Here is a 21,282-nt window from a genome sequence, read left to right on the forward strand (position 1 = left end):
TGAAGATCAGAACAGTGAGGTTATCCAGCAAGACAAAAAGACGCTGTAATAAAATACACGAGGGAGATTAAATATGCTGGTGTATTAAATACTCTGGGTATATTAAAATATGCTGAGAGGAGGGAAAGCTCTGACAGTCTTTACATGTTATCAGACATCCTCTCAATTACATGTTATCAGACATCCTCAGCTGCATACCTACAAGGTGTTTACAGTCAGACATGAGCTGCAATACTTTGGTTAACCAGATTAACATCATTTTGATTCTTATCCCTGTTTGATGTCAGTGACTCATAAAAGCAGGTTCTTTAATGTAAAGCTGCAATTGGCCAAGAACATTAAGCAGGGGGTTGTTTTTTGTTTTTTTGTTTTTTCTATCAATACACGTTATTCAAGTACTACATATTGTAACCATTTACTTTGCACATCAGCAGATACATCTCATTAAACCACCACAGTCAAAGTCGACAAATGCCTTTTTGAAAAACTTTATTTGGTGTCTGCTATACAAACCTAAGCAACCGGCACATGAGACTGCAATGAAAATCACAGACTACAACCCCACTTTAAACAGCAAGGTAAAACTAATAAAAGGCTATGCTTCAGGAAAAAACAAAGCAAGAAAACGATAGTAAATGTGTTATGATAGGTTACCTCATCCTAATACTAATCTTAACTGGTCAGCAGGAGCCAAAACCCAAATAATGTTTGATGTTATTCAGTTCAAACAAAAGTACAAAGTATTAAAAATAAAAACATAAGTGGCAATAAAAATCCCCCTTAATTGCAGGCATATCTTATTCATCTTCTATTCAAATAAGACATCTATATTAAAAAGAAATTTGAAACTGCATGATAAACATACTGCCCTTTTAACAAAAAATAAAAACACAGGGTGTAGCCTCTTGTTACTCCACTTTCATGCAACAATGAAATCAACATGAAATTGCACAGACAGACAAAAAGAGAATATTACTATTTGCTCTGCAAACTCGAAGTTGTGAAGCAAATTTAAATAAATGACTTGGCAAAAAATCAAATTGACAATTTCCCACTAACCCTAAATATTGTTGACCAGCACAGAAATGTCCAACATTTCCTTACTCCTTACTAGTTTTGCACAGTAATGGAAAAATTCACCCAAAATCTTTTGGAAATACATGATCAAGTCATTATTTGCTTAAAATGTCATTTTTATGTAAATGCAGGTTGTTTTTATAAAGTAATGTTTATACAAAAGAAACATGAAAAACAATTTTGGAAAAATATCATGGATTGTTCATTTTTACAAACTTAAGTTCAAATTAGCACTAGCCTGCATTATACCTGCATAGGTCCTATCCGTACTTTCTGATACAATTTCACTTTCAAACGAAGAAAGTAGCGATAGCCCAACTGGTGTATCTGCATTGTACCCAGAAAGTAATAAAAGGAAAATGATTATGTCATGATGCATTCCATTCGCAACGGCTTTAACTGTACTGAATACCCGCATACTGACGGGTATACACGAGCCACACTTCATACTAGAACGCACTAGCTAGTGTACCAGCATACAGACCACACACCAATCGGAAGTAACTAGACATTGAATTCAGTTATCCAGGTCAATGTTACAGTGCTTTGCTACACTGTGTAGCTTAATTTTGCTAGATTACAGTAATCATGTGCTAAACCACTTCGTCAAGTCTGTGTTACCTCACTTAAACGTTCTGTTATTCCATGTGGGCAATTGAAGAATGTATTTACAGAAAAGATTTTGGGTGAAAAATTATGATGTCAGCTAGACTTATAGCTTCAGTGCACAAATATTAAATGAAACGTCAGACACCAAATATGCATTAACTATCTAATGCATATAATGTAACAGTAAGTGGAAAACTGTATAAATTAGTTTTTATCTATCCATCTACCATGCATTTACATTTTCTTTTGGTCCTTTTTCTTTACCTTTGCACTTCTGCACTTTGCAGAGCATGTTTTAGAGAGGTTTTAGAGAGATTTACTGACAAGAATACATAATTTACATGTGCTCTTGTAGTTAGCCAGCATTCATTTTTGTTAACCTGTTCTGTGGCAACATATATAATGCACATAATGTCTTGCTAGATGACTTTCACTCAACAATTTGAATAGACTTGATAGCAGCTGAAGTTATGTCATTCACAAATAACTTCTTATTCAGCCCTTGCTGAAAGGTAAAGCAAAATAAAATCATATGAGTACAAATTTTATGTATAAAAGAGCAATTCATGCAAAAAAAGACTCAGGGATATGAAACAATATGTTCAGATGCAAAGTCTATGGATGGAAAAAGCTAAATCTCCTGTACTGCTGAATTAAAATCTTCTGTGTAGATTTAAATGCAGCTGAACACCTAAGAATGTTGTAAAATAAATTAAACACTGGGGATTTTGTTTAGCTTCTTAGTTAGAGATGACAAGATAGAAGAAAAGCAAGCACCTAAGGCAGTAATCAGAGTTTTATGACTAATTTAAATTAATGCTCTTGAAAAGCTGCTCCTAGTCCTGTACTAAAAGGGGAGAATAAGGAAATGGCACACTCTCTGACAGTCTGTGCCTTTTGTCATGGAAACCAGTGTGGTGAGATTCCAGTTACCCAAATTTCCACACTGCGACCAATCACTGGACATGAGCATTCTCACAACAAGTCTGCTGCTTATGCTAAAACACTTTCACTCAGACAGGCATGGCGGCCACTTTCTCCTCGCCTCTCCTGCTGCCTGACAGTAACTGGCTTGGTGGGTTGTAGGCGGTTTAAAACTGAAAACAGCAGTTACACACCCAGTGTGATCTTCCCTTCCACACCCAGCCAAAACAGAATACACCCAAACACACCCCTGCCTCTACATACAGAAACAAATATCTGTTACGCCACACCAGACAGATCAACCAGTCAAGAATGCTAGCAAATTAACTCTAAATTACTCCAAATAAAAAATCCTTGGTGGCTTTTATGCAATGGTCATCTGGTCATTTATTCAAATTTATATAAAGTGATTTATAAGTGGCATAAACACAATATAACTCAGCTTTGTTAGAAAAACTTCTTATGAATGTTGCTAGGAGATTTGAATTTGTGGGCTATCCACAGTGGCACATTATTACAGCAGAAGAAAAGTTATCCAAAAGAAATGCTTTATGGCATTTGTGATATATAAAACATTTAAATCTGACCTCACCTTTCTGAGGATACTCTGAATGTTCTTGTCTGACCAGAGGCTGTGTAGGAGAACTGCTGCGGCCGTACTGGACAGGGGCAAGTTTCTGTCCAAACAACACACCACCACCACATTAGAACCTGTGTGAACACACGGCCTGCCTGAATCGAGTACAGCATTTGTTTCGCAATAAAGACACTCACGTGTTTTGACTCAGGCTATTCAGCGGGTTGATCAGGCTCTTATTCAGGCTCTTATCCAGCCACTGCTTTGCCATATCGGGCTCTGCCCTTATCAGGTTGCTTACAATGTTACAGGCTGTGGCCATGGTGCTGTCAGACTCAGGGGTAAGGTCCGCCCCCTGCGAGATGCTGGATCTTAGAGTGTTCATGAGCTGTGGAAGAACCTGACGAGCTGTGGGCAACACAGCACAGCACAGCTCAGCCCATGGCAGAGGCACATGCTGCACTAAAAATGCACAGTTCAGCCAAACAAGGAACAGAGAAACAGCTCCCACAACCCAGCAACACAACATACACTTTATAAAGGAATAGTCACTGATAAAAATCACAAGACAAAAAGAAACACAACACAAAGTAATGAATAAATGAATAATTAAGCAGACATCACAATTATCATGCAGATCAACAACCAACCATTTACTAATAGGAAAGATATGTAGCTACACAGCTGAGGAAAAGGGTGTCTAGACCCTATTCAGCACAACTAACAATGGCGTATAAATAAATCATAGATAACTATTCATAATTACTAACATTCATACAGCCAGTACATATATAACAGTTGTAACAACATGCAACATGCATATTACACTGGAAGCAATAACTTCGTAAACTTACATTAAGACAATATATAATAGAAAAACAGACGATGAGTAGTTTGCCAAACAACCGAGTGAAATCAGCTCCGACAGCAACTGATGTAATAAAACCCGCAGGCTTCCTGGTGCTAATAGAGAGGTCTGTTATAAGTTTACCAATGTTGCTGTGCACTTGTGGGGTTCGGGAGAGGTTCCCTAGCAGGGAGATGGCATGACTCTTCAAGGTCGGGTTGTCTGACCCTAGCAGGGGAGAGATGTGCTGAAGACCATTCAGCTTCTGCACGACGGTCTGACTCAAAACATCCGACACCTGCAAGGGACATGCACATAACAGCAATAACAATGGCTGCAGCCTAGAAGATTTCAGGAGAACTCTGGAGCTTTCTAGTTAGACATACAATTAACAGCCAAACTTAGCCCTGATTCTCATATTCTTTCCCAGTTATGCCTGCTCATATATCCTTGCATTCCTGGCTGTCTGCCTCTCACAATAGAAGCCATGTTACCAGGGCTGGACGGGGACGCATTTTGTAAGGCTAGGGTTGGGGGTCAGCGGGGTAGGGGGGGTCTTACGATGCCTTTGCTGGCCGTGAGGTTTTGGAGAGCGCCACAGCATGCCTCCCTGATAGCCTCATTCTCGCTGGTGCCCATCAGGGTGAGATAGGACTGCAGTGCTTGTGAATGGATGAGCCAGTTCTGACCTTTGGGGAAATTCTCCTCCATCACTGGGTAATCAAAGTGGCTCTGAACGACAGCACACAGAAGAGTATTTATGCAAGGAGAATACACATAAAACAAATATATGTGTGAATAAACATAAAACAAAAAGAATGCGAATACAGTACAGTGGAACAAGCTTATTCTTTTTACTTTGAGAGTATTCTGTATTGCATGGTAGGGAATTATGTGTTGTGAAGCACAAAGAAGCATAATTATTGAAAAACTGCACAATTATTGAAAAACTGCACATCTCGGCATCTTGGCTAACCTCTTGCTGGATCTTGCGGCTCTGGCTGCTGAAACAGCTGATTGGGCCGGTGTCTGCCATGTTAGCAGTGCGGTTAGCATGGCTGGCCAGAGCGTTCATTTTGCTGAAAACGGTTGGTGACTCTGTCTCCAGCTGGTAGGTGAGGTTGTGCAGAATACACACACAGTTCTCCAGAGACTGCAAGCAAACATCAATGACCAAAATAGTAAAAAGCTGTTAGGTCTTTTATTATTGCATGTATACACATTCTACTAAAGCCTCTGACATTTAACTCTCTGCAACTGCATAATTACAATTCTTGTTTTGAAATGTTTTTTAATTTGCTTTTTAAAAAATTCTCAAAAAAGTGTGTTATGACAATGCCATTACTGTCATAACATAATTTAAACAAATTATGTAACTCTAACATCCTTATCATACATCTCTTGCTGGTGAACTAACATCTGACCTTAGGTTAGCTTGCCCTAGCCTGAACACCCATTGATCATCAGAGCAGTCTGCTTACAGATAAGCAGGAGATAAGTTACCTTATCATTTGTATCTCCCGTGGACACGCAGTTCTGAATGTAGGTGCTGAGTGAGTCAACCAGGCCCTTACAGTTGCGCATGGCTTGTCTGTTCGTCTGTCTACCACAGCTAAGATTTCTGTTGGTGAGGTGACCGAATAATCACAGTTGCATAAGAAAACACTTGGACATTCCTTCTCTTGGCATCCACTTAATCCCTCGGCTTCATCTAGTCTAATGAGCAAAATGGTTCACATAGTGCATTCACACATTCGCAGTGTCTGGCCAGCTCACGTCCTGAGCAGAGGGTTAAGAGGAAGACAAGACCTTTCATATTGTTTGAATGAAATTAAACACAAACTCATAACCTTGAGGGTGTATGAAATCTGCAATCACATATTAGCCACATGCCATTCTCCGCAATGCCACTCTGCACTTATGCAGCTGACTGACCATTTAATAAATACTGCCTTCACCTGACTATATAACAAATGAATCCAGTGACCCTAATCCAATGACCACTGCTATCCTTAAAACATTTCTAGCCCATATGATCATTTGGATTATTTTTACAAAAATATGTCATCCTACCACAGAATCACGTTCATTAAAAATAAGAGGAAAAGGCTTTGCTCACCGAAGGCATCCTGTAGCATTGTGGAAGGCTTCGCCATCCTGCTCGGGTTTGCTGATGTGATCCGGTGTGGCAGCGAACGGCTCCAGGACCGACTTGGTGAAAACAGGCAGAGCACTGCGGAGCAGATCGGGCTTCAGGCTGTCCACTGAGGACAGGTTCCACAGAAGACCTGGGTAGAGACAGGGGCACGACGCAAGGTCAACTAATCTCCAGTGCTATGGGCGAATCAAGCTTGCTCAGGTTCTACAGAAACTGAGACGCAGCCTCATAATTAAAACTGGGTTTAGGGCTTGGTTTGGATCTGTTCAGATATGTTTAGCTGAATCATATCTGACATAGGAAGAAATGATGCATTTACTAGCACAGACTTGTTGTTGAGAAACTTCTCAAAAGTGCCTTCCTACATATGTGCCAAGGATTTAGTTACCTTTGTTTTACCTTAAGGCTGAATATTGCTATGGCTTTACTTTTTTTTTGCTCCTTTTTTGCTGTAATCAAGGAAGAGCTAGATACATGGGAACACATCAGATGCTTGTTTTGGTGGATCATAAAATATTATTAATCAAAAAGCATCAGAAATCTGTCACCACAGTTAATTAATGGCATCACCACACTCAACAAGGTTGAGTCACCGGTTGCCATTTTGAGATTTTCCTCCTCCTGGCTGCTAATTTCACTGTAGGCTGAATTGCACACTGCTTTTTTTGTCTTTCACAGTGGAAGCGAAGCCTTCTTCTCAGGCCACCAACAGCCTAAGATGGGTCCTGCTCCCTCTTTTTCTTCTACCTATCTAAGCCATGGCTCCTCAGTTGGGCTTAAACACTCCTCAGATCACCTACCTGTCACATGTTTCTGAGTCTCAGCCAAGTCAGTTTCTTGCAGCAGCTGCACAGCCTGTGCCACCCCTCTGTACTTCTGCACCTCCTCCTTGCTGGCCAGGTCCCTGAACACCAAGTTTCGCAGAGCGGCTGCAGACGTCTGCTGAACTGGCGGGCTGGGGCTGCCCATCAGGGACACCAGATGAGGTATGCCACCCAGTTTCAGTACCTGGGGGAGACAACAGAGGCCAGGCAGTGGGAATGGTGCAACAGTGCTTGCTCGCAGTTGATTATGCCTCAGGCAAGGGTGGATGAAAGCATGAAGAACGCAGAGGGAGGTGAGGTCAGAAAGGTTAGGGCGGTGCAGTATTACTAAGAAACAGCTGATTTTGTTGAAGCAGAATTCTTCAATTTACAAAGAAAGTAAGAAACAGAGGAAAGTAAGAAACCATACTAGAATCACCTTGGGGCAAAAGGACTAGCCTCCATTAAGCATAAAGTTAAAACTGGTGGATTTTCACTTCCTTTCATTGTTATCGATGGTAGTCTCAATAGCTCTACATTCAAAATCAATGTGGGCTGTATTGAAATGTCTCTCTACCTCTTTCTTGGCATTGTCGTCTGTGAACGTGCAGTGCTGTATAAAGGAAGCTCCACATAGTTGATAGTTCTCATCTGAGCTGAGGAGGCAGTCCACCGCCTCCTTTAATGTAATATCAGGCGCACGTTTCTCTTCAGTCTTCCTGGTACCCCGCCCACAAAATACCAGTTCATCAGAAGAATGACCTTTCAATGTGCAATGTGAAAGAAAGCAATAAATATGGGAACAATCCTAATCCAGGAGCAGGTGTTACTCACCAGATTATATCGCCCTTGACCTTTGTCCCTCCAGAGCCATTCACTGGGATTTGACTGGCAGGTCTGTTGGATGTAATTAAAGTGGGCTTCCTCTCCATCTTGCCAAAAGGAGACAGTTTGGGGATGGTGCCTATGATGCCGTCTGTCTGGACTTGGGGTAGGCTGACAGGTGGGGGGCTGCTGGGAAACATGCTGAGGCTGGGATTCCTCTGACTGCCTGAGCCCCAGCTGCTGATGGTCTTGTATTTGAAGCCCTGCTTCTGTTACCCATAGAGAATAAGAGGCAAGAGGTCATGAATGTTTTTGTTGTTTGTACACTAGTAGCCTACATGCACAGTATAGGGGCAGAAAATGACTGCTCTCTACATGTTGTTGTAGTGGTAACCATGTAATAAAATATCAAATATCAACATACAACTGTGACAATATCAAGTGAGTCAGTCCATGGCTCATTTAAACCAAGTGGTGTGTAGACCAAATATTACTGTAAATGTTACTTATGTCAGATATGGAAGAGAATGGGTCTCATACTCTACTATGAAGCAGGACACTGAACATCTTATCAATTATTAGAAATCATCCATTTTCCCAAACAATTAGAATCATGAGATTTGGTTGGTGAACAAAACGCAAGGCTGCCTATACACCTTTTCTGTTGGTTAAAATCTACAGTACCTTTCTTTTACAAATACGATTTATGGGATTGCAGTTTTCCCATAACCAGAGTGATAAATAAATTCAGACTCTACATTCCAGTCTCTTGAAATAATGACTTTCCTTCTCCGACTAATGCACCATTGAGGCTTCAGATGAGCACCAGCTGAGAGACCAAGCAACAGTGAATGGCAGATGTCATCACTGCTAAGCACCTCAGTACACCTATCTATTGGCAGTCACCTATTACATCTAATGTAACACATCCAATGGATACTGGACCGGATATGGAGGGGTTCACATCAAAAACACCCAGAACCGTGATCAGCTAATATCAAAATGATCCAACCTGATTCAAGCATTACAGCTTAATGCCTAGATGCAGCATGTATACCTTAGTTTTAATGCTATTACAGCGTGGAGCAGACACAAACTCTAACTGCTGACCCTTCAAGGTTTCTTGTTGAGCGTTTAACACCAAGAAAGTGAGTCTAATGTTTGTTTGTTCCTTGACTTACCCAAAATATTAAAATGAGGAGTATGTATTATACCTGAGTACCAAGGCACTTACTTTTGTTGTACTGATAAAAATTCAAGTAGGTCTATAGAGACTTAGGATGCTTCTGGAACCAGAGGGATGTGACAATTGACAAATTGTGCCAAACAAGTCTGTATAATAACTTGTTTATTTGTTTTCTTTATTATTGTTTTGTTAACTTGTTTCTTAACAAGTCAATTTATTATTGACTTTACAATTTATTGAACATCTGTTTAATGTATGCATCTGATCTTTTTGCCATTGCTAGACCTCATCAAGACCTTTAATTTGAAAATATATAACTTTTTTTTTCACCCAAAATGTCACTTACGCACCTCTGGTTTCAAGGCATCGATATGCGCATTGTATTCCTGCGTATGTTTTAAACTATTAATTGCACTATAGGAATGTGTACACGGAGGTTCCCTCTATGCCCGAATGAATGTGTTCATCTTCCGGGTTCCGGGAAACGGCATTGACTCAAATCACTCCGCATTTACTTATACTGATTATAAAGATTGTGACTTATGCATAAGCTTTGTAAAGAAAGGCAGGATGTCAGTGAATACACAAACACATAGCTCACCATTTTTACATGTCCATTTGCGGAGCCTTCCAATCCATTGGAAGTATAGAAGAGCTTGTGGTCACTACACGCATTGTCAAAAGGAGGGCCTAATTAGGGAGAAGATTGGAGAGGTTTTACAGGTATCTCTGAACCTTTAAGGGATCTTTGTTAATAATAGTATATTTTCTAATCACTCGTTTCTATCGTGATTTTTAAAAAACATTACGGCAAACATTCAGCATACAGTAATGCATGGTAATCTTACACAAATAAGTCATATAGACCTATTAGTAAAACGCCTAGGAAAAAAATAATTACGTTTATATTGGAAAATAAATGGTAAATAAACCGTTTCTGAAAAGAATAAGGACACACCACGCAAATTAAATCAGTTAGCAAGGAACTACGCACTAGTACAAGCACTTTTGGGCTATAAAATAAAGCATAATTAATTTAGTTCAGTCTATGAAAATTAATCGTCACTAGGATATGCAACATAATTAACTTACTGCTGGGGGACAGAGTTCCGGATGCACTTTTGCTGCGATATTTTGACCTGCTTCTTTTTAGTGTAGAAACTTGATCCAATACTCTCTGCTGTGCGGACCGTACACCTCGATCAGACGGCAAAGCAAGAGATGTCTCCCCAACATCGTTAGCCGACATCGCTGTCTTTAAAGGTTCAAGCGTCATGGTTTGGTAAACAGATTCGTTTAGACTTCGCATCTAGAGTCAGGCTACGGCAGCGCAGTTTTAGAGACGAGTAACTTTCTCAGATCTGACCCTCGTCGTACGCAAAGGTAAACCTGCCTACACCTTGAGGTGATTCACGCCCATGTGACGCTCCAAAGCACACCCTCTGGTGCGCGACAAGGCAATGATATTTGAGATCCACAATGTAACAACTCATAACATATTTTAATCAATATATTTGGCAGATAGAGTAAATATGAGCTTGTAAGCTTGTTTTGTATAAGTATTTGATGACTTATTTAGGTCCACAGAAGCTGCCTTTTATTTTCTGACATTGAAGGTTTGACAAACCAGACATCTAACTCCTTAAATAAAACAAGTTGCATTTTTAAAGTTTGATATGACATGCATTGAACATGAGTTTTGACACTACCATTTCTCCCAAAGCAGGCAAAACTCCAAAGAACAAATTCCAGTAACAAACATCCAATACCACACAGACAGAAGGTTCCACCACACCCTTGGGCAAGCCTGCAGAATGGTAGTGTGAATGGGCAGGTCCTGCTGTGCTAGTAATATATCAACAGCATCAAGTCTGTCAGGACATGTTAGACACATTTAATCTCTGCTTTCAGCAAATTCTGTAAAGTAAAACGTGATACTCAATCCAGAGCGCCGGTAAAGATGGATGGGAAAGAAGAGGTTGCTCCCAATTTAGAAATCGCATTAAGATGCTTTAATAGATGTAATTACCATTAAAATAATGTAAATCGACGACAGCGACAGCTTTTTTTTCCAAAGTGAAAATTGTTTTGAAAAATAACAAAAATGAATATCTAAAAGCATGTTAAACGACAACACCGACAATTTTCAGAAAAAAAGAGCAGCTATTTCTAATCTTACGATTTATCCGACGGTTTTATCCAAAGCGACAAATTATATTCGCTATAGGAGCCCAGTGGTGGCGGTCGTGGGGCTTTAATTGGCATCCTTCTGATTACTAGTCAAGTACCACCATCTCTGCTGTGAGCGCATTTATCAATATGGGATCTGAATCACTTAATATAATCAATCAATGAGGAATTCGTTATTCAACCACGGTCATAACGTTACGCTAAGCATATTTGATTAACAGTCGGACAGAATGATATCGCACCCTTGTGGCAAGAGGGTCCCATTACAATACGCCAAACACCTAGTTCTTTATAGTTGCGTTGAGAAAAGGTGTCTAGATTTGCTGTTATAGATATATGAAACCAAGTTGTGTAACCTGATTCTAGACCATAACAGCGTACACTACATTATCCAAAATGCATATTTAATAACATGTTTTAGTCAGTTGCTCCTATTTTAGGCACTCCAAAACAATGATTAAAAGGTGTATATGAATAACACTACTCCAGAAAAGGAGGAAAAAAATAATTTTCCATTTATAAAATGAAGAATTTTATTCTAGGAAAGTGCATCTGTGTAGTAATTAATTGGAGTGGTAAACAAGTATGAGAAATTGGGCACATACAGGATAACAGTATATATCTATTGAGCAGTATGTGATACAAAAGGTAGATATTCACAGTACTAGGATACAGCACAACACTGTATGCTCTCAAGTGTGGTATCTGAAGGGGTCTGCAGTTTATGTAGGTACACAGCACACGTTAAACAGAGGACATTGCTAAATGATAGTACATGACTAACAAGAGTGCAAAATACATAAGTTACTGTGGTTTGCATGAAAACACAAAGGATCAGTCACAAAAGAAAACATGTAAAATAATGACAACTAAGACAAACTAAGGTAAAGAAAACAGGTGGCTAACCCTGTTAAGAGTCACCTGCCTGCAGGTTTCATATCGGAGCTTAAAAATGTCCAGAAGGCCTAATATAAGCCTGGCAAAAGATTCTTCTAACACTATAGCACAATTCAATGCACATATAGTGCTCCCTGCTAATAAACAATTGTTCCAAGGTGCAATTCCCTATTAAAATCCACGTATTTTAAAATAGTGCTGTATTTTCATAGGCCTGATTTCTACAGTAATTGAGATATATATATATATATATATATACACACATACACACAGGTTTTCTATACTGGTCCATTCTATTAATGCAGCATTAAAACATACAGTATGTCATCTTCAGACATACTGCTTACATTTTTAGTTCAAGGTTTCTTTGTCTTCATTAAAATGATTGCGCTCCTGTCATAACTGAGCAAGGTGATTGGTCCAACCAAATCCCTGAGACACAATTTAGTCCCTCTATAAGGAGCATGTTGTTCTGTCATTTTAACACAGTCTTGTCCTAAAGATAAGTGCTTAGATAGAAAAGGATGCAGATTTAGTTAAACCCACAGAGAAAAGTATTTTACACACTTTGTGAAACAAACAAAAAACAAGGTCCAGTATAAGGCAAAGTAAAGCATATTGTGTCCCATAGCGCATTTTCAGCAAAGTCATTCAGCAGCTTCCAGAATCACAGTGTTCTGTTATTCACTGATCCGGCTCCAGTGTAGCTGGATCCTGTCTATCATATTTCTTTTGAGAGTGGCCCTTGCACACAGCCTTGGGGAACTCCCTCAGACGTTCATGCAGGCTACCTACCACAAGTCTCATCTGGTCCTCTGTTTCCTGAAGAGCCTTCACCTCCATGCTGTAAAGGATGTACAGCAGGGTGGTGGAGAGGAGGACTGCAAAGCAGAGTGCCCCCAGGAGGTAGAAGGTAGTTTTGGGAAATGGCTGGTCAGCCCCCAAGGCCAAGCACGGCACAGCAGCAATGGCAATCTCCAGGATAAGCAGGACTAGGCCCATAATTACCGTGCGCGCGGCCGTGTAACGCATGCGCTTGGCACAATGAACGCCTACCTTCACCTCGGTACGAGCCTCTGTCACAATGTTGACCAGCTCTGAAAGCTTACCTTAGAGAACGGTGACGACAGAGAAAAGAGACTTGTCTACTTAACCTGAATTCTAGGAAGGGACTAATAATAATAATAATAATAATAATAATAATAATCATCCTTTTCTTAAAAGCTACAAGTCTGAATACCTGCAGTGTTGTCTTTCTCCTGAGTAGAGTCTCCCTTCCCCTCTTCTGAGGGACAAAGGAAGAGGTCAGCACTCAGAGCTTCATGGTCAGAGTAAGGGAAGGGTTGACCAGGAGGGACAACACCCTTAGTAGTGCTCAGAGATTCGCACCTCACATCCACCTTCCTTGATCCCTGTTGATAAAATACAATATTTAACTGACATACTGGAGGTAGATTACAAGTGACAGGCAAGAACCAGACTAAATATTTTCAAATGAAACCACCTTCCAAAACATCTTGTTTATCATGTATGGAGTTTGAGGAAATGTACCAAAAAAAAAAAAAAAAAAAGGGGGGGGGTCAGGGGAAGATTAAGTGAACAACAGAGTGACCGACCCCAAGAGACTGAGTGCACATTCAAGCATACTCACCTTAAAGAAGACATAGTCTATACGGATCCCTCCTCCAAGTGGAATAAGCCCTTGCTTATTGGTAAAGGGATTGTCCATAACATGTGTGAATCCTTGCTCACAACCCTGGAAATTTCAAACGGATGATATGAATTACTACTAACAGTTGCATCAGAGAGCAATTAAAGGAGACACCATGGCCATGACGGCACATTTGCCATCATACAGTTTGAGTTTCAGCTTCAGCCGAGTGTCTGTCCTCACATCAAAGGTGCCAGTCTCAGTGAAGCAGTCTTGCAGTCCAGTGGCGCTCCGCAGCAGTCTCATGCCCAGGTCTCCTGGGTGCATGTTAAGATCCCCCCCCAAGATCACCACATCCGCCCCAGCACAAGTGTGCCTGAGTGGCAGAAAGTGCAGACATCAGCTCAGCATGGGAAAACGGATACAACAAGGCATCCATTAAAATGATCAAAGTGGTCAAGCATTCTTTGGATTTGTATCATTTTAAACAATATCTAAAAATGCAGCTGGTTTGCCAGCGTTCAAACAAAATGGTCATTAAAGTCACACAAATAAATTACAAGTCTCTATATTGTTATTTTAGTTTGCCAAAACAGCCTCTAGGACACATAACAAAAGATGGTGGAAGTGTCAGACTGCCACTCTCCAAAATCACAGCGCATGCTGACACAACAGAAGTGCCACACCTCTAGTGCTGAGGAAGCAGTCACACATGAAGAATACGAGAAAGTACTTCTATGATGGGTTGTGTTTTTTTTTTTTTTTCCCCTTCCACTTTTCAAAAAAGATGTGCTTGCTTTGTCAGGCTAACAATGGGGACAATTTCAGTTGCTTTGTACTGTATAAAGTTCTGGAGCTCCCAGGCCTGCACCACTCTGTGAGGAAGATAGGAGTCTTGCTCTCTGCAATACTCTGCATGCAGCTGTAGGGGGAAAGAAACTGATCTGTAAAACACAGACACACAAACATACAAACCCATACGCACATGCTTTGTTCGTGTGGTCTTACATGGGTGACAAAGACATGCACCATCAGGCCGCTGATTTTAAGCAATACTTTCCCAACGGCTTTGCCCCCGAACCAGTCTCCATGATGTGCCTGACACACAAGCTCAGCCTTTATATCAAAATTATTGTAATATACATCCACATTTCTACATTTGGCAGATTTTAATAGGATTTTGTTTTTTAGAATTCTCACCATGTAGGGATAGCCATTCAAAGAGTATTTGTACAGAAATGCATCGTGGATTGTGTGCCGGGAAAACACTGCAAGTCCACTCCCAAAAAATCCACTAAAGAAAGACAGATTTAAAAAAAAAAAAAAAAAAAAAAAAAAAAAAAAAAAAAAAAAAAAAAAAAAACACACATGCTAAAGATTTAGAGTAAATGTTTATCCATACAAAAAATTGCTTTATGCTCCATATTTCCCAGCACAATGCATTGAATGCCTCAGTATAAAATCAACTTTTGTGAGGTTCAAAGACTGGATCAGATGTCAGCAGCACCTTATCATTGGTGCTGCCTTGAGAATGCCTGTTCTTTCACCCTGCCCTAATGGATATGGGTGTAAAACATTAAAGCTGTTTAATGATTAACATCATCACATACAAAGCATTTGGCCTAGTACTTAGTCCATTTATGCATCAGTGCATAAATGCAAAGACCAGTTCTTACCTTTTAAAATAATAGGAAAAAGGGTGTGTGCCTCCAAGTTTCTTTTTCAAGAAGAGGAAATCTCCTTCACTCCAAACCTGAAACAACCCATGATCAGAAAAAGCAAACTATGATCTCATGTTTGCCTTTTAAGCAGTATTTTTTCCCCCCCTCATCTCGTTCAAGGAACATGACTCTCTCACTTCCTCCAATAAAACTGAAGTCGGTCAGCATTTTTGTAACCACTAGGCTAACAATGAACTTGCTTCATAACAAACCAGCACAGTTCAGGGCAGAATGCTAATGACAACCTTATGGCTATGATGAAGCCTAAGCAAATGTGTATGGGTGGCTAAGGTACAGACAATGATGACCCCTTTCCATCATCAAGGCTCTGCTTTGTTGGAAATGCTACAGTTAACTAACTGCCTGAAAAGCTACAATTATAATTCTCTCAAAGTGGCAAATTTAAAATCTTTATCGATCAGCTCCTTGACAGACATGGAGCATGTAAATGTTAGCTAAACATGAACAGACTAGCAGCATAATAAAAAAGTCCAAATAGCCCAAGTACAGGGCGAGTAACCCAACCCTATCGCTAGCAGGAAGAGACCTTTCAGCACTGCATAGTGTCAATAACAGTGTTTGAATGCTTGCTGAGTGAAAACCGATGGATAACATTCCAGTCTGTACATGAGTGAGACCACATGAATATAACAAGATATTTATTAAAATTAGCTGCTCGTCAATCAATATTTTTACTTGGTATTACTTGGATAGATAGGTTGCACCACATTCCCAAACTAAGACTAAATACAAAGCTTTTACAGGACTACATGCCCTAGACATGGTTCCTGGCACAGTGGGGAAAAGAAGCCACAAGCATGTTGATTTGAGCACTTTGAATGCAGCTTTCCTGAACTCAATTTTTCAGTTGCTCCTAAACTTGATTATACACATCAGGACACAAGTTAAGCAAAACGATTCGACACAAATTTCAATACACTATTCAGCTGAAAAACTTACTTACAAAAGGAGAAGCATTTGAATCCACAATTCTGCTTAACAAGTTTTTATGTAACAAAGGAAAACCTTGAAATTTAATAAAGAAATTATGACTTAAGGGGTTGCTTCAGAAAGGTGTAAACTTGCCTAGAACACCATCCATGATGCAGGCATAAAATGCTTTTTTTTCCTCTCTGTACTATAAAGAGTAAACACCAACATATCCAAAAAGGATTTACACTTTAACACACACACACACACACACACACACACTTTGGCAGAGGCTCTAAACCAGACCAAGTTAGACCTACATATATATTACCATTACAGTACATGTGCTCCCTGAACCCATGACCTTGGTGTTGTTAGCACCATGCTGTACCGGCTCTACCAGGTGAGCTACAGAAGCACAGAAAGAGAATCCCAACAAAAGCACACCACTTAAAACTTCAGGAACTGAATGGCAGGATTACATCTTGATAAAAATGAAAAATGCAGATTGTGTCATGTATGCGTCAGAAAAGGATCCCATAAGCATGTACTGAAAAATCTGCACTAGAGGCCTGACGAGCACATTATCTAGAAGGCTCATCTGTCATGTACTGTCTACTGATCATAGATATCAGGGAGTCGTTGACTGCAACCAAGCACCAAATATGACTTTGTTCAGTTAAATTCAACATAGTGGAACAACATTATGTTTTTAGGGGACCATGTATAAAAGACAATGAATTAATAATGATATTCTGTTTCATTTTACTCTCTGTTTCATTTTAAACCTAATGTGCTGTAATACAGAGCCAAAACAAAAACTGTCTGAATGAACTGCAATTTAGCTGTCCTATGTCTAGAATCTTCATCACAGAAACATCACATTTTTAGAAATAGCTGCAATTAGAAAGTGCTACACCTAGCTGGTCAAATGTTTACACGGCATGTACACTAGCATAGTCCTGACATGGGTTTAAGATTCTGATTGGAACACTAACTTTATTAAACTTTTTAGTTTGGGTTTATTTGTGATGTGTTTTTTGTGTGTGTGTGTGTGTGTGCACGCATGTGCGTGTGTCACCTCTTGCAGTAGTACTACATCATGCTGTTCCTTGCTCAGGTGATCTCCAATCATGGCATATCGCTGTGCACAGTGTTTACTAAGGTAGCGGATCCCCCTATAAGCACATGTACACAAGCACACACAGTATTAAAACAAACTGCTGTTAATACACTTCCATCAAGTAAGTGTAACAATCAAATTAAACACAACCAAGTAGTATGGTACCACATTCCCACAAAGGAGAAGGTATCATGGTATATTGTGCTATTTTAAAACACCACACCCATGCCTTCATGCACACTAGCGTAATACACTTGATAGTGGCTGTGTATTAAAATTATTCATCACCTAGCCTGGAACTATACAGACTGACACAAAGGAGAAGGGGAAAGCTGATTAAATTTATTGCCACAAAGCAGCTTTGCTATAATTTCTGCTAGAAATTTCCACTGACCATAGACGGCAAGGGGGTGTATATGCTCACCAGCAGTTGAGAGAGAAGACACGTAGCCTTACAGGCATGGTGGTTGGCACAGTTTGGCGAGTGGGCGGTTCTAGGAGAAGTGTATGCTACTCTGCAGTTAGGATGCATAGGGGGTGGGGGTGGGGTGTCAGGGAAGCAAGGGATGGCATTAGTCGCTCATAACATGTCACCAAGGCCCGGATAAAGTGACCCATGGCTGATGTAAAGAGCATAAATATCAAGGACAATGAGGTGCAGTAGTCCATGACCCCACAAGTGTGAAATGAGATGTTAATGCAACATTTCCTCTAACAGCCTCCCAGCAACTCAGCCCACTGCCGTGTTATATACAGTGATTTGGCAATATCAGAACACCCACCCAAGACATAACAAGCAGCCCACTGGAAAGAACAAGCATGACAAGGTGTGGGATGTCACGTAAATACTTCCACATATGTAATTTGCATTTCAGGTAAATACTGCATAACAACAGACTTGGCTATTGAAAAAGGGACACATTGTTCATAAAGTAGACCCTCTAGCGTTTGCTACATAAGAAATTAAACAGAACATGGCAGTTATCAACAGACATCTTTTATATAGCTAACCTACAGGCCATGTCAAATCTTTTAAAATTGTAATTTTTAATTTGATATGCATTTTACATATGAATTCAAAAGTTAGCCAAGTCTACAGATAATCATCCTAATACATTAGATAACTGGACAATAAACAAAAGTAACATTAGTAGTTAGATAAGGTAACGCTAGCTATAATATTTCCAATGTAGGTTATAAAGGCCAGGGATTACTCATTTCGTGTATTTGGTATTAGGGCAAATGTGTATTGTTAAAACAGGAAACGACAGCCTTGTCTTATTTTGAGTTCAGGATACTAAACATAGGCGCAATAAAAATGCAGAAGCATCCTGTAAAGGGTAAATCTAGCTAGGTACACATAAATCAAGATATTACATTTCGAGGTGGTTAGCTTGGTTGCCATCAGCTAGCTAGTGAGATTAAGTTACCTAGCTAGCCTCAACTCGACCAGCACTTAGCTAACCTAGCTAACTAGGTATGCCCAAATAATTAGCTAAGTTAGCTGCTCTCATCATTTGTTATAAACCGTAAATCAAGTGCAACACCTAAAATACATAGCTAACTAGTTATTTAAAAACAATAAAACTGTTTATCAAAGATGTAATGAATCAGACACTAGATAAACTAGCGTTAGCCATCATAAACTAGCTATATAACTTAACTGCATAACTACATAACTTAACTGACTATAGGCAAAAGTTGCCTGCCAGTCGCCAAACTACTAGCTAGCAACTGCTAATTAAACCACGACCTATTAAACTCCTAGCTAGATAACTTACCGTAAACCTTACTTGCAATGTTAACGCCTTCGAGTTGGAAAAGATCAATTAAACTAATAATCCAAATATGTACTTATTAACACCAGTCAGTGTATCAAGAAAGTCTTTAACATACCTAGTAAGTTAATTAGAAAGTTTGTGCTTGCTTGCTTGCTTGCTTGCTTGCTTGCTTGCTTGCTAGCTGCTACAAGCTGTTGCGGCTGAATTGCGGTTTTATTCGTCCTCGGCGTTGCCAGATCTCGCGAGAGAAACAACAACGTGGTCAATGGAAACAAGCGAGAGAACAGCATCTCTGAAGACCGGAGCCTGCTCCAAATGGGCAGTACAGTATGGAAAGCCAAAGTAATCAAAACGTGCCTCAAACTAAACGCTTCTTTGTAAAACGGCGAAAAGGCGACGCAAAATACGCCGTTTAAATGTCAGTTTAAAACACTGTAGTGAAAAACGAAGTGCTATAAAATGGCATTTTTGCGCCTCTCCAACAGTGTTAAAAGCGTAGCTTTATAATAAGGTAATGATCTCCACCTGCCAGTTTTGACAGCCAGTAGAGTGGAACTTTCTTCAATCAATCGCTCATGAACAAGGTCAGACCAGACCAGTTCACTACAGATATTATTGGCTGATAAACCAGTGCTGAAGTTTGTTAATTTTTGGAATTCACTAATGAATAATTCATTTATTCATTCATAAATTTTTTAGCTAGCTAGAAGTTTATTAGACCTAGTAATAGTGACCATGGTTAATACTTTAAATGGTCAATTGCAAATACTTTAAATGGGCAATTTGCTAGTTAGGTAGCAGCATTTCCTACAGCTGGAAGATGGCTAGTTAGCTATGAGACGTGCGGGTTTGTAGTGTCATTATAGCGATTGCTCAATTCAGACCTTTGTCACGGTTAAAATTGAATGAAAGAGGAAGGGGTTAAATGTCCTATTAATTACACTATATGTGTAATTTTTGAAGAAAAGTGGAATGGAATTACCTGCATATGCCACAGATGCTCCAGTTGTGCTTGAAAACAAAGGCCTCACCTGTATGATCATTCTCTCCTGAGGAGACTGAAAGCCTTGGATGGAGATTTTAGTAATTTAGAAGCTTTATTCTGTCTGGTTTGGTGATTCTGTCTGGTTTGGTCCTTTGTGCCATCCAACTATAGCAGTTTCACCCTATGAAATAGCCACAATGGACATAATTCTCATTCTTACTCTGTTTAATGACCTCAGTCATGTTCTCAGATTACTCATTGGTCTGATCTTATCCTAAAATGTCTATTTATTGACTAAGCTTTTCTGTTGTAGCAAAAATACATAAATTTATGAATTATTAAGAGGGGGCACCACCATAAATATAGAGAAAAAACTATTAGCCGATAATTAACAAAAGTTTATTAATGTTACATCAGTCTCATTTCTGAAGTAGCTCATATTTTGTGCAGTGACTTAATACCATTGCTTCAAATATACTTGCCATGATGACCAACACAATGAATAAACATGAAGTTTATTAATGAACAAAACAAATTATTGATGTAAGACAGGTGGTATACTATAGCAGACTTGTCTCAGATCTACAGAATCCCTAACGAATGACAATCGATGGAGAAAGAAAAGGAAAATGAGAATAACAAGACATAAATAAAATATTTTTTAAGAAATTGAGTGAGATGAGTAGGGAGGAATAACTGATAATAAATCCATTTGCATAAACCAGAGGACAGAGACTGGAGTACCGTTTAGCTAATGCTAGCTAACCTAGCCAAGGAGCTACCAGAGTTAACAGAGAATTGCCTGAGAGGGGGAGAGATTGCAATTGCTATGCAGACTAACAAGGGGAGGAAATATTAATCTGGACTGAACTATCTATATGATGTTTTAGTATTATAGGACCTATAATCTATAGGATTACTGAACATTAATGAGTGTAAAGGTTAATATGCAAATACTACAATAATAGGGTCAAGACTTATGTATAATAATTTCATGA

At 39.5% G+C, this 21,282-nt stretch overlaps 2 protein-coding genes across 10 annotated transcripts; both read right to left on the minus strand.

The window, feature by feature from the left end:
• Window positions 1-474: 474 nt before the first annotated feature.
• Window positions 475-11,489, minus strand: pkp1b (plakophilin 1b). The gene is made up of 13 exons (XM_027000582.2): window positions 10,099-11,489; window positions 9,608-9,696; window positions 7,830-8,089; window positions 7,573-7,714; window positions 6,993-7,200; window positions 6,154-6,322; window positions 5,538-5,655; window positions 5,011-5,187; window positions 4,596-4,766; window positions 4,179-4,332; window positions 3,385-3,595; window positions 3,203-3,287; window positions 475-2,191 (listed from the first exon to the last, which is right to left on the minus strand). The coding sequence occupies exons 1-13, from the start codon at window positions 10,313-10,315 to the stop codon at window positions 2,117-2,119; spliced, it is 2,076 nt and encodes a 691-aa protein (XP_026856383.2). The 5' UTR covers window positions 10,316-11,489; the 3' UTR covers window positions 475-2,116.
• A 212-nt stretch (window positions 11,490-11,701) lies between these two features.
• Window positions 11,702-19,504, minus strand: smpd2b (sphingomyelin phosphodiesterase 2b). Of its 9 annotated transcripts, none has more exons than XM_035524193.1 (11): window positions 19,415-19,504; window positions 17,943-18,033; window positions 17,477-17,573; window positions 15,421-15,497; window positions 14,945-15,038; window positions 14,753-14,842; window positions 14,584-14,666; window positions 13,988-14,120; window positions 13,745-13,849; window positions 13,334-13,505; window positions 11,702-13,202 (listed from the first exon to the last, which is right to left on the minus strand). In XM_035524193.1, exons 2-11 carry the CDS (start codon window positions 17,978-17,980, stop codon window positions 12,778-12,780), a joined length of 1,314 nt encoding a protein of 437 aa, XP_035380086.1. In that variant the 5' UTR covers window positions 17,981-18,033; window positions 19,415-19,504; the 3' UTR covers window positions 11,702-12,777. The 9 variants fall into 9 exon arrangements, with proteins under 9 accessions (XP_035380086.1, XP_035380080.1, XP_035380078.1 ...); XM_035524187.1 differs by adding an exon at window positions 19,300-19,326 and having other exon boundaries at window positions 14,753-15,038; window positions 19,415-19,483; XM_035524185.1 differs by having other exon boundaries at window positions 14,753-15,038.
• Window positions 19,505-21,282: the final 1,778 nt, after the last annotated feature.

Source organism: Electrophorus electricus, chromosome 3 (assembly GCF_013358815.1).
Source record: "Electrophorus electricus isolate fEleEle1 chromosome 3, fEleEle1.pri, whole genome shotgun sequence".
Classification (NCBI taxonomy): Eukaryota; Metazoa; Chordata; class Actinopteri; order Gymnotiformes; family Gymnotidae; genus Electrophorus; species Electrophorus electricus.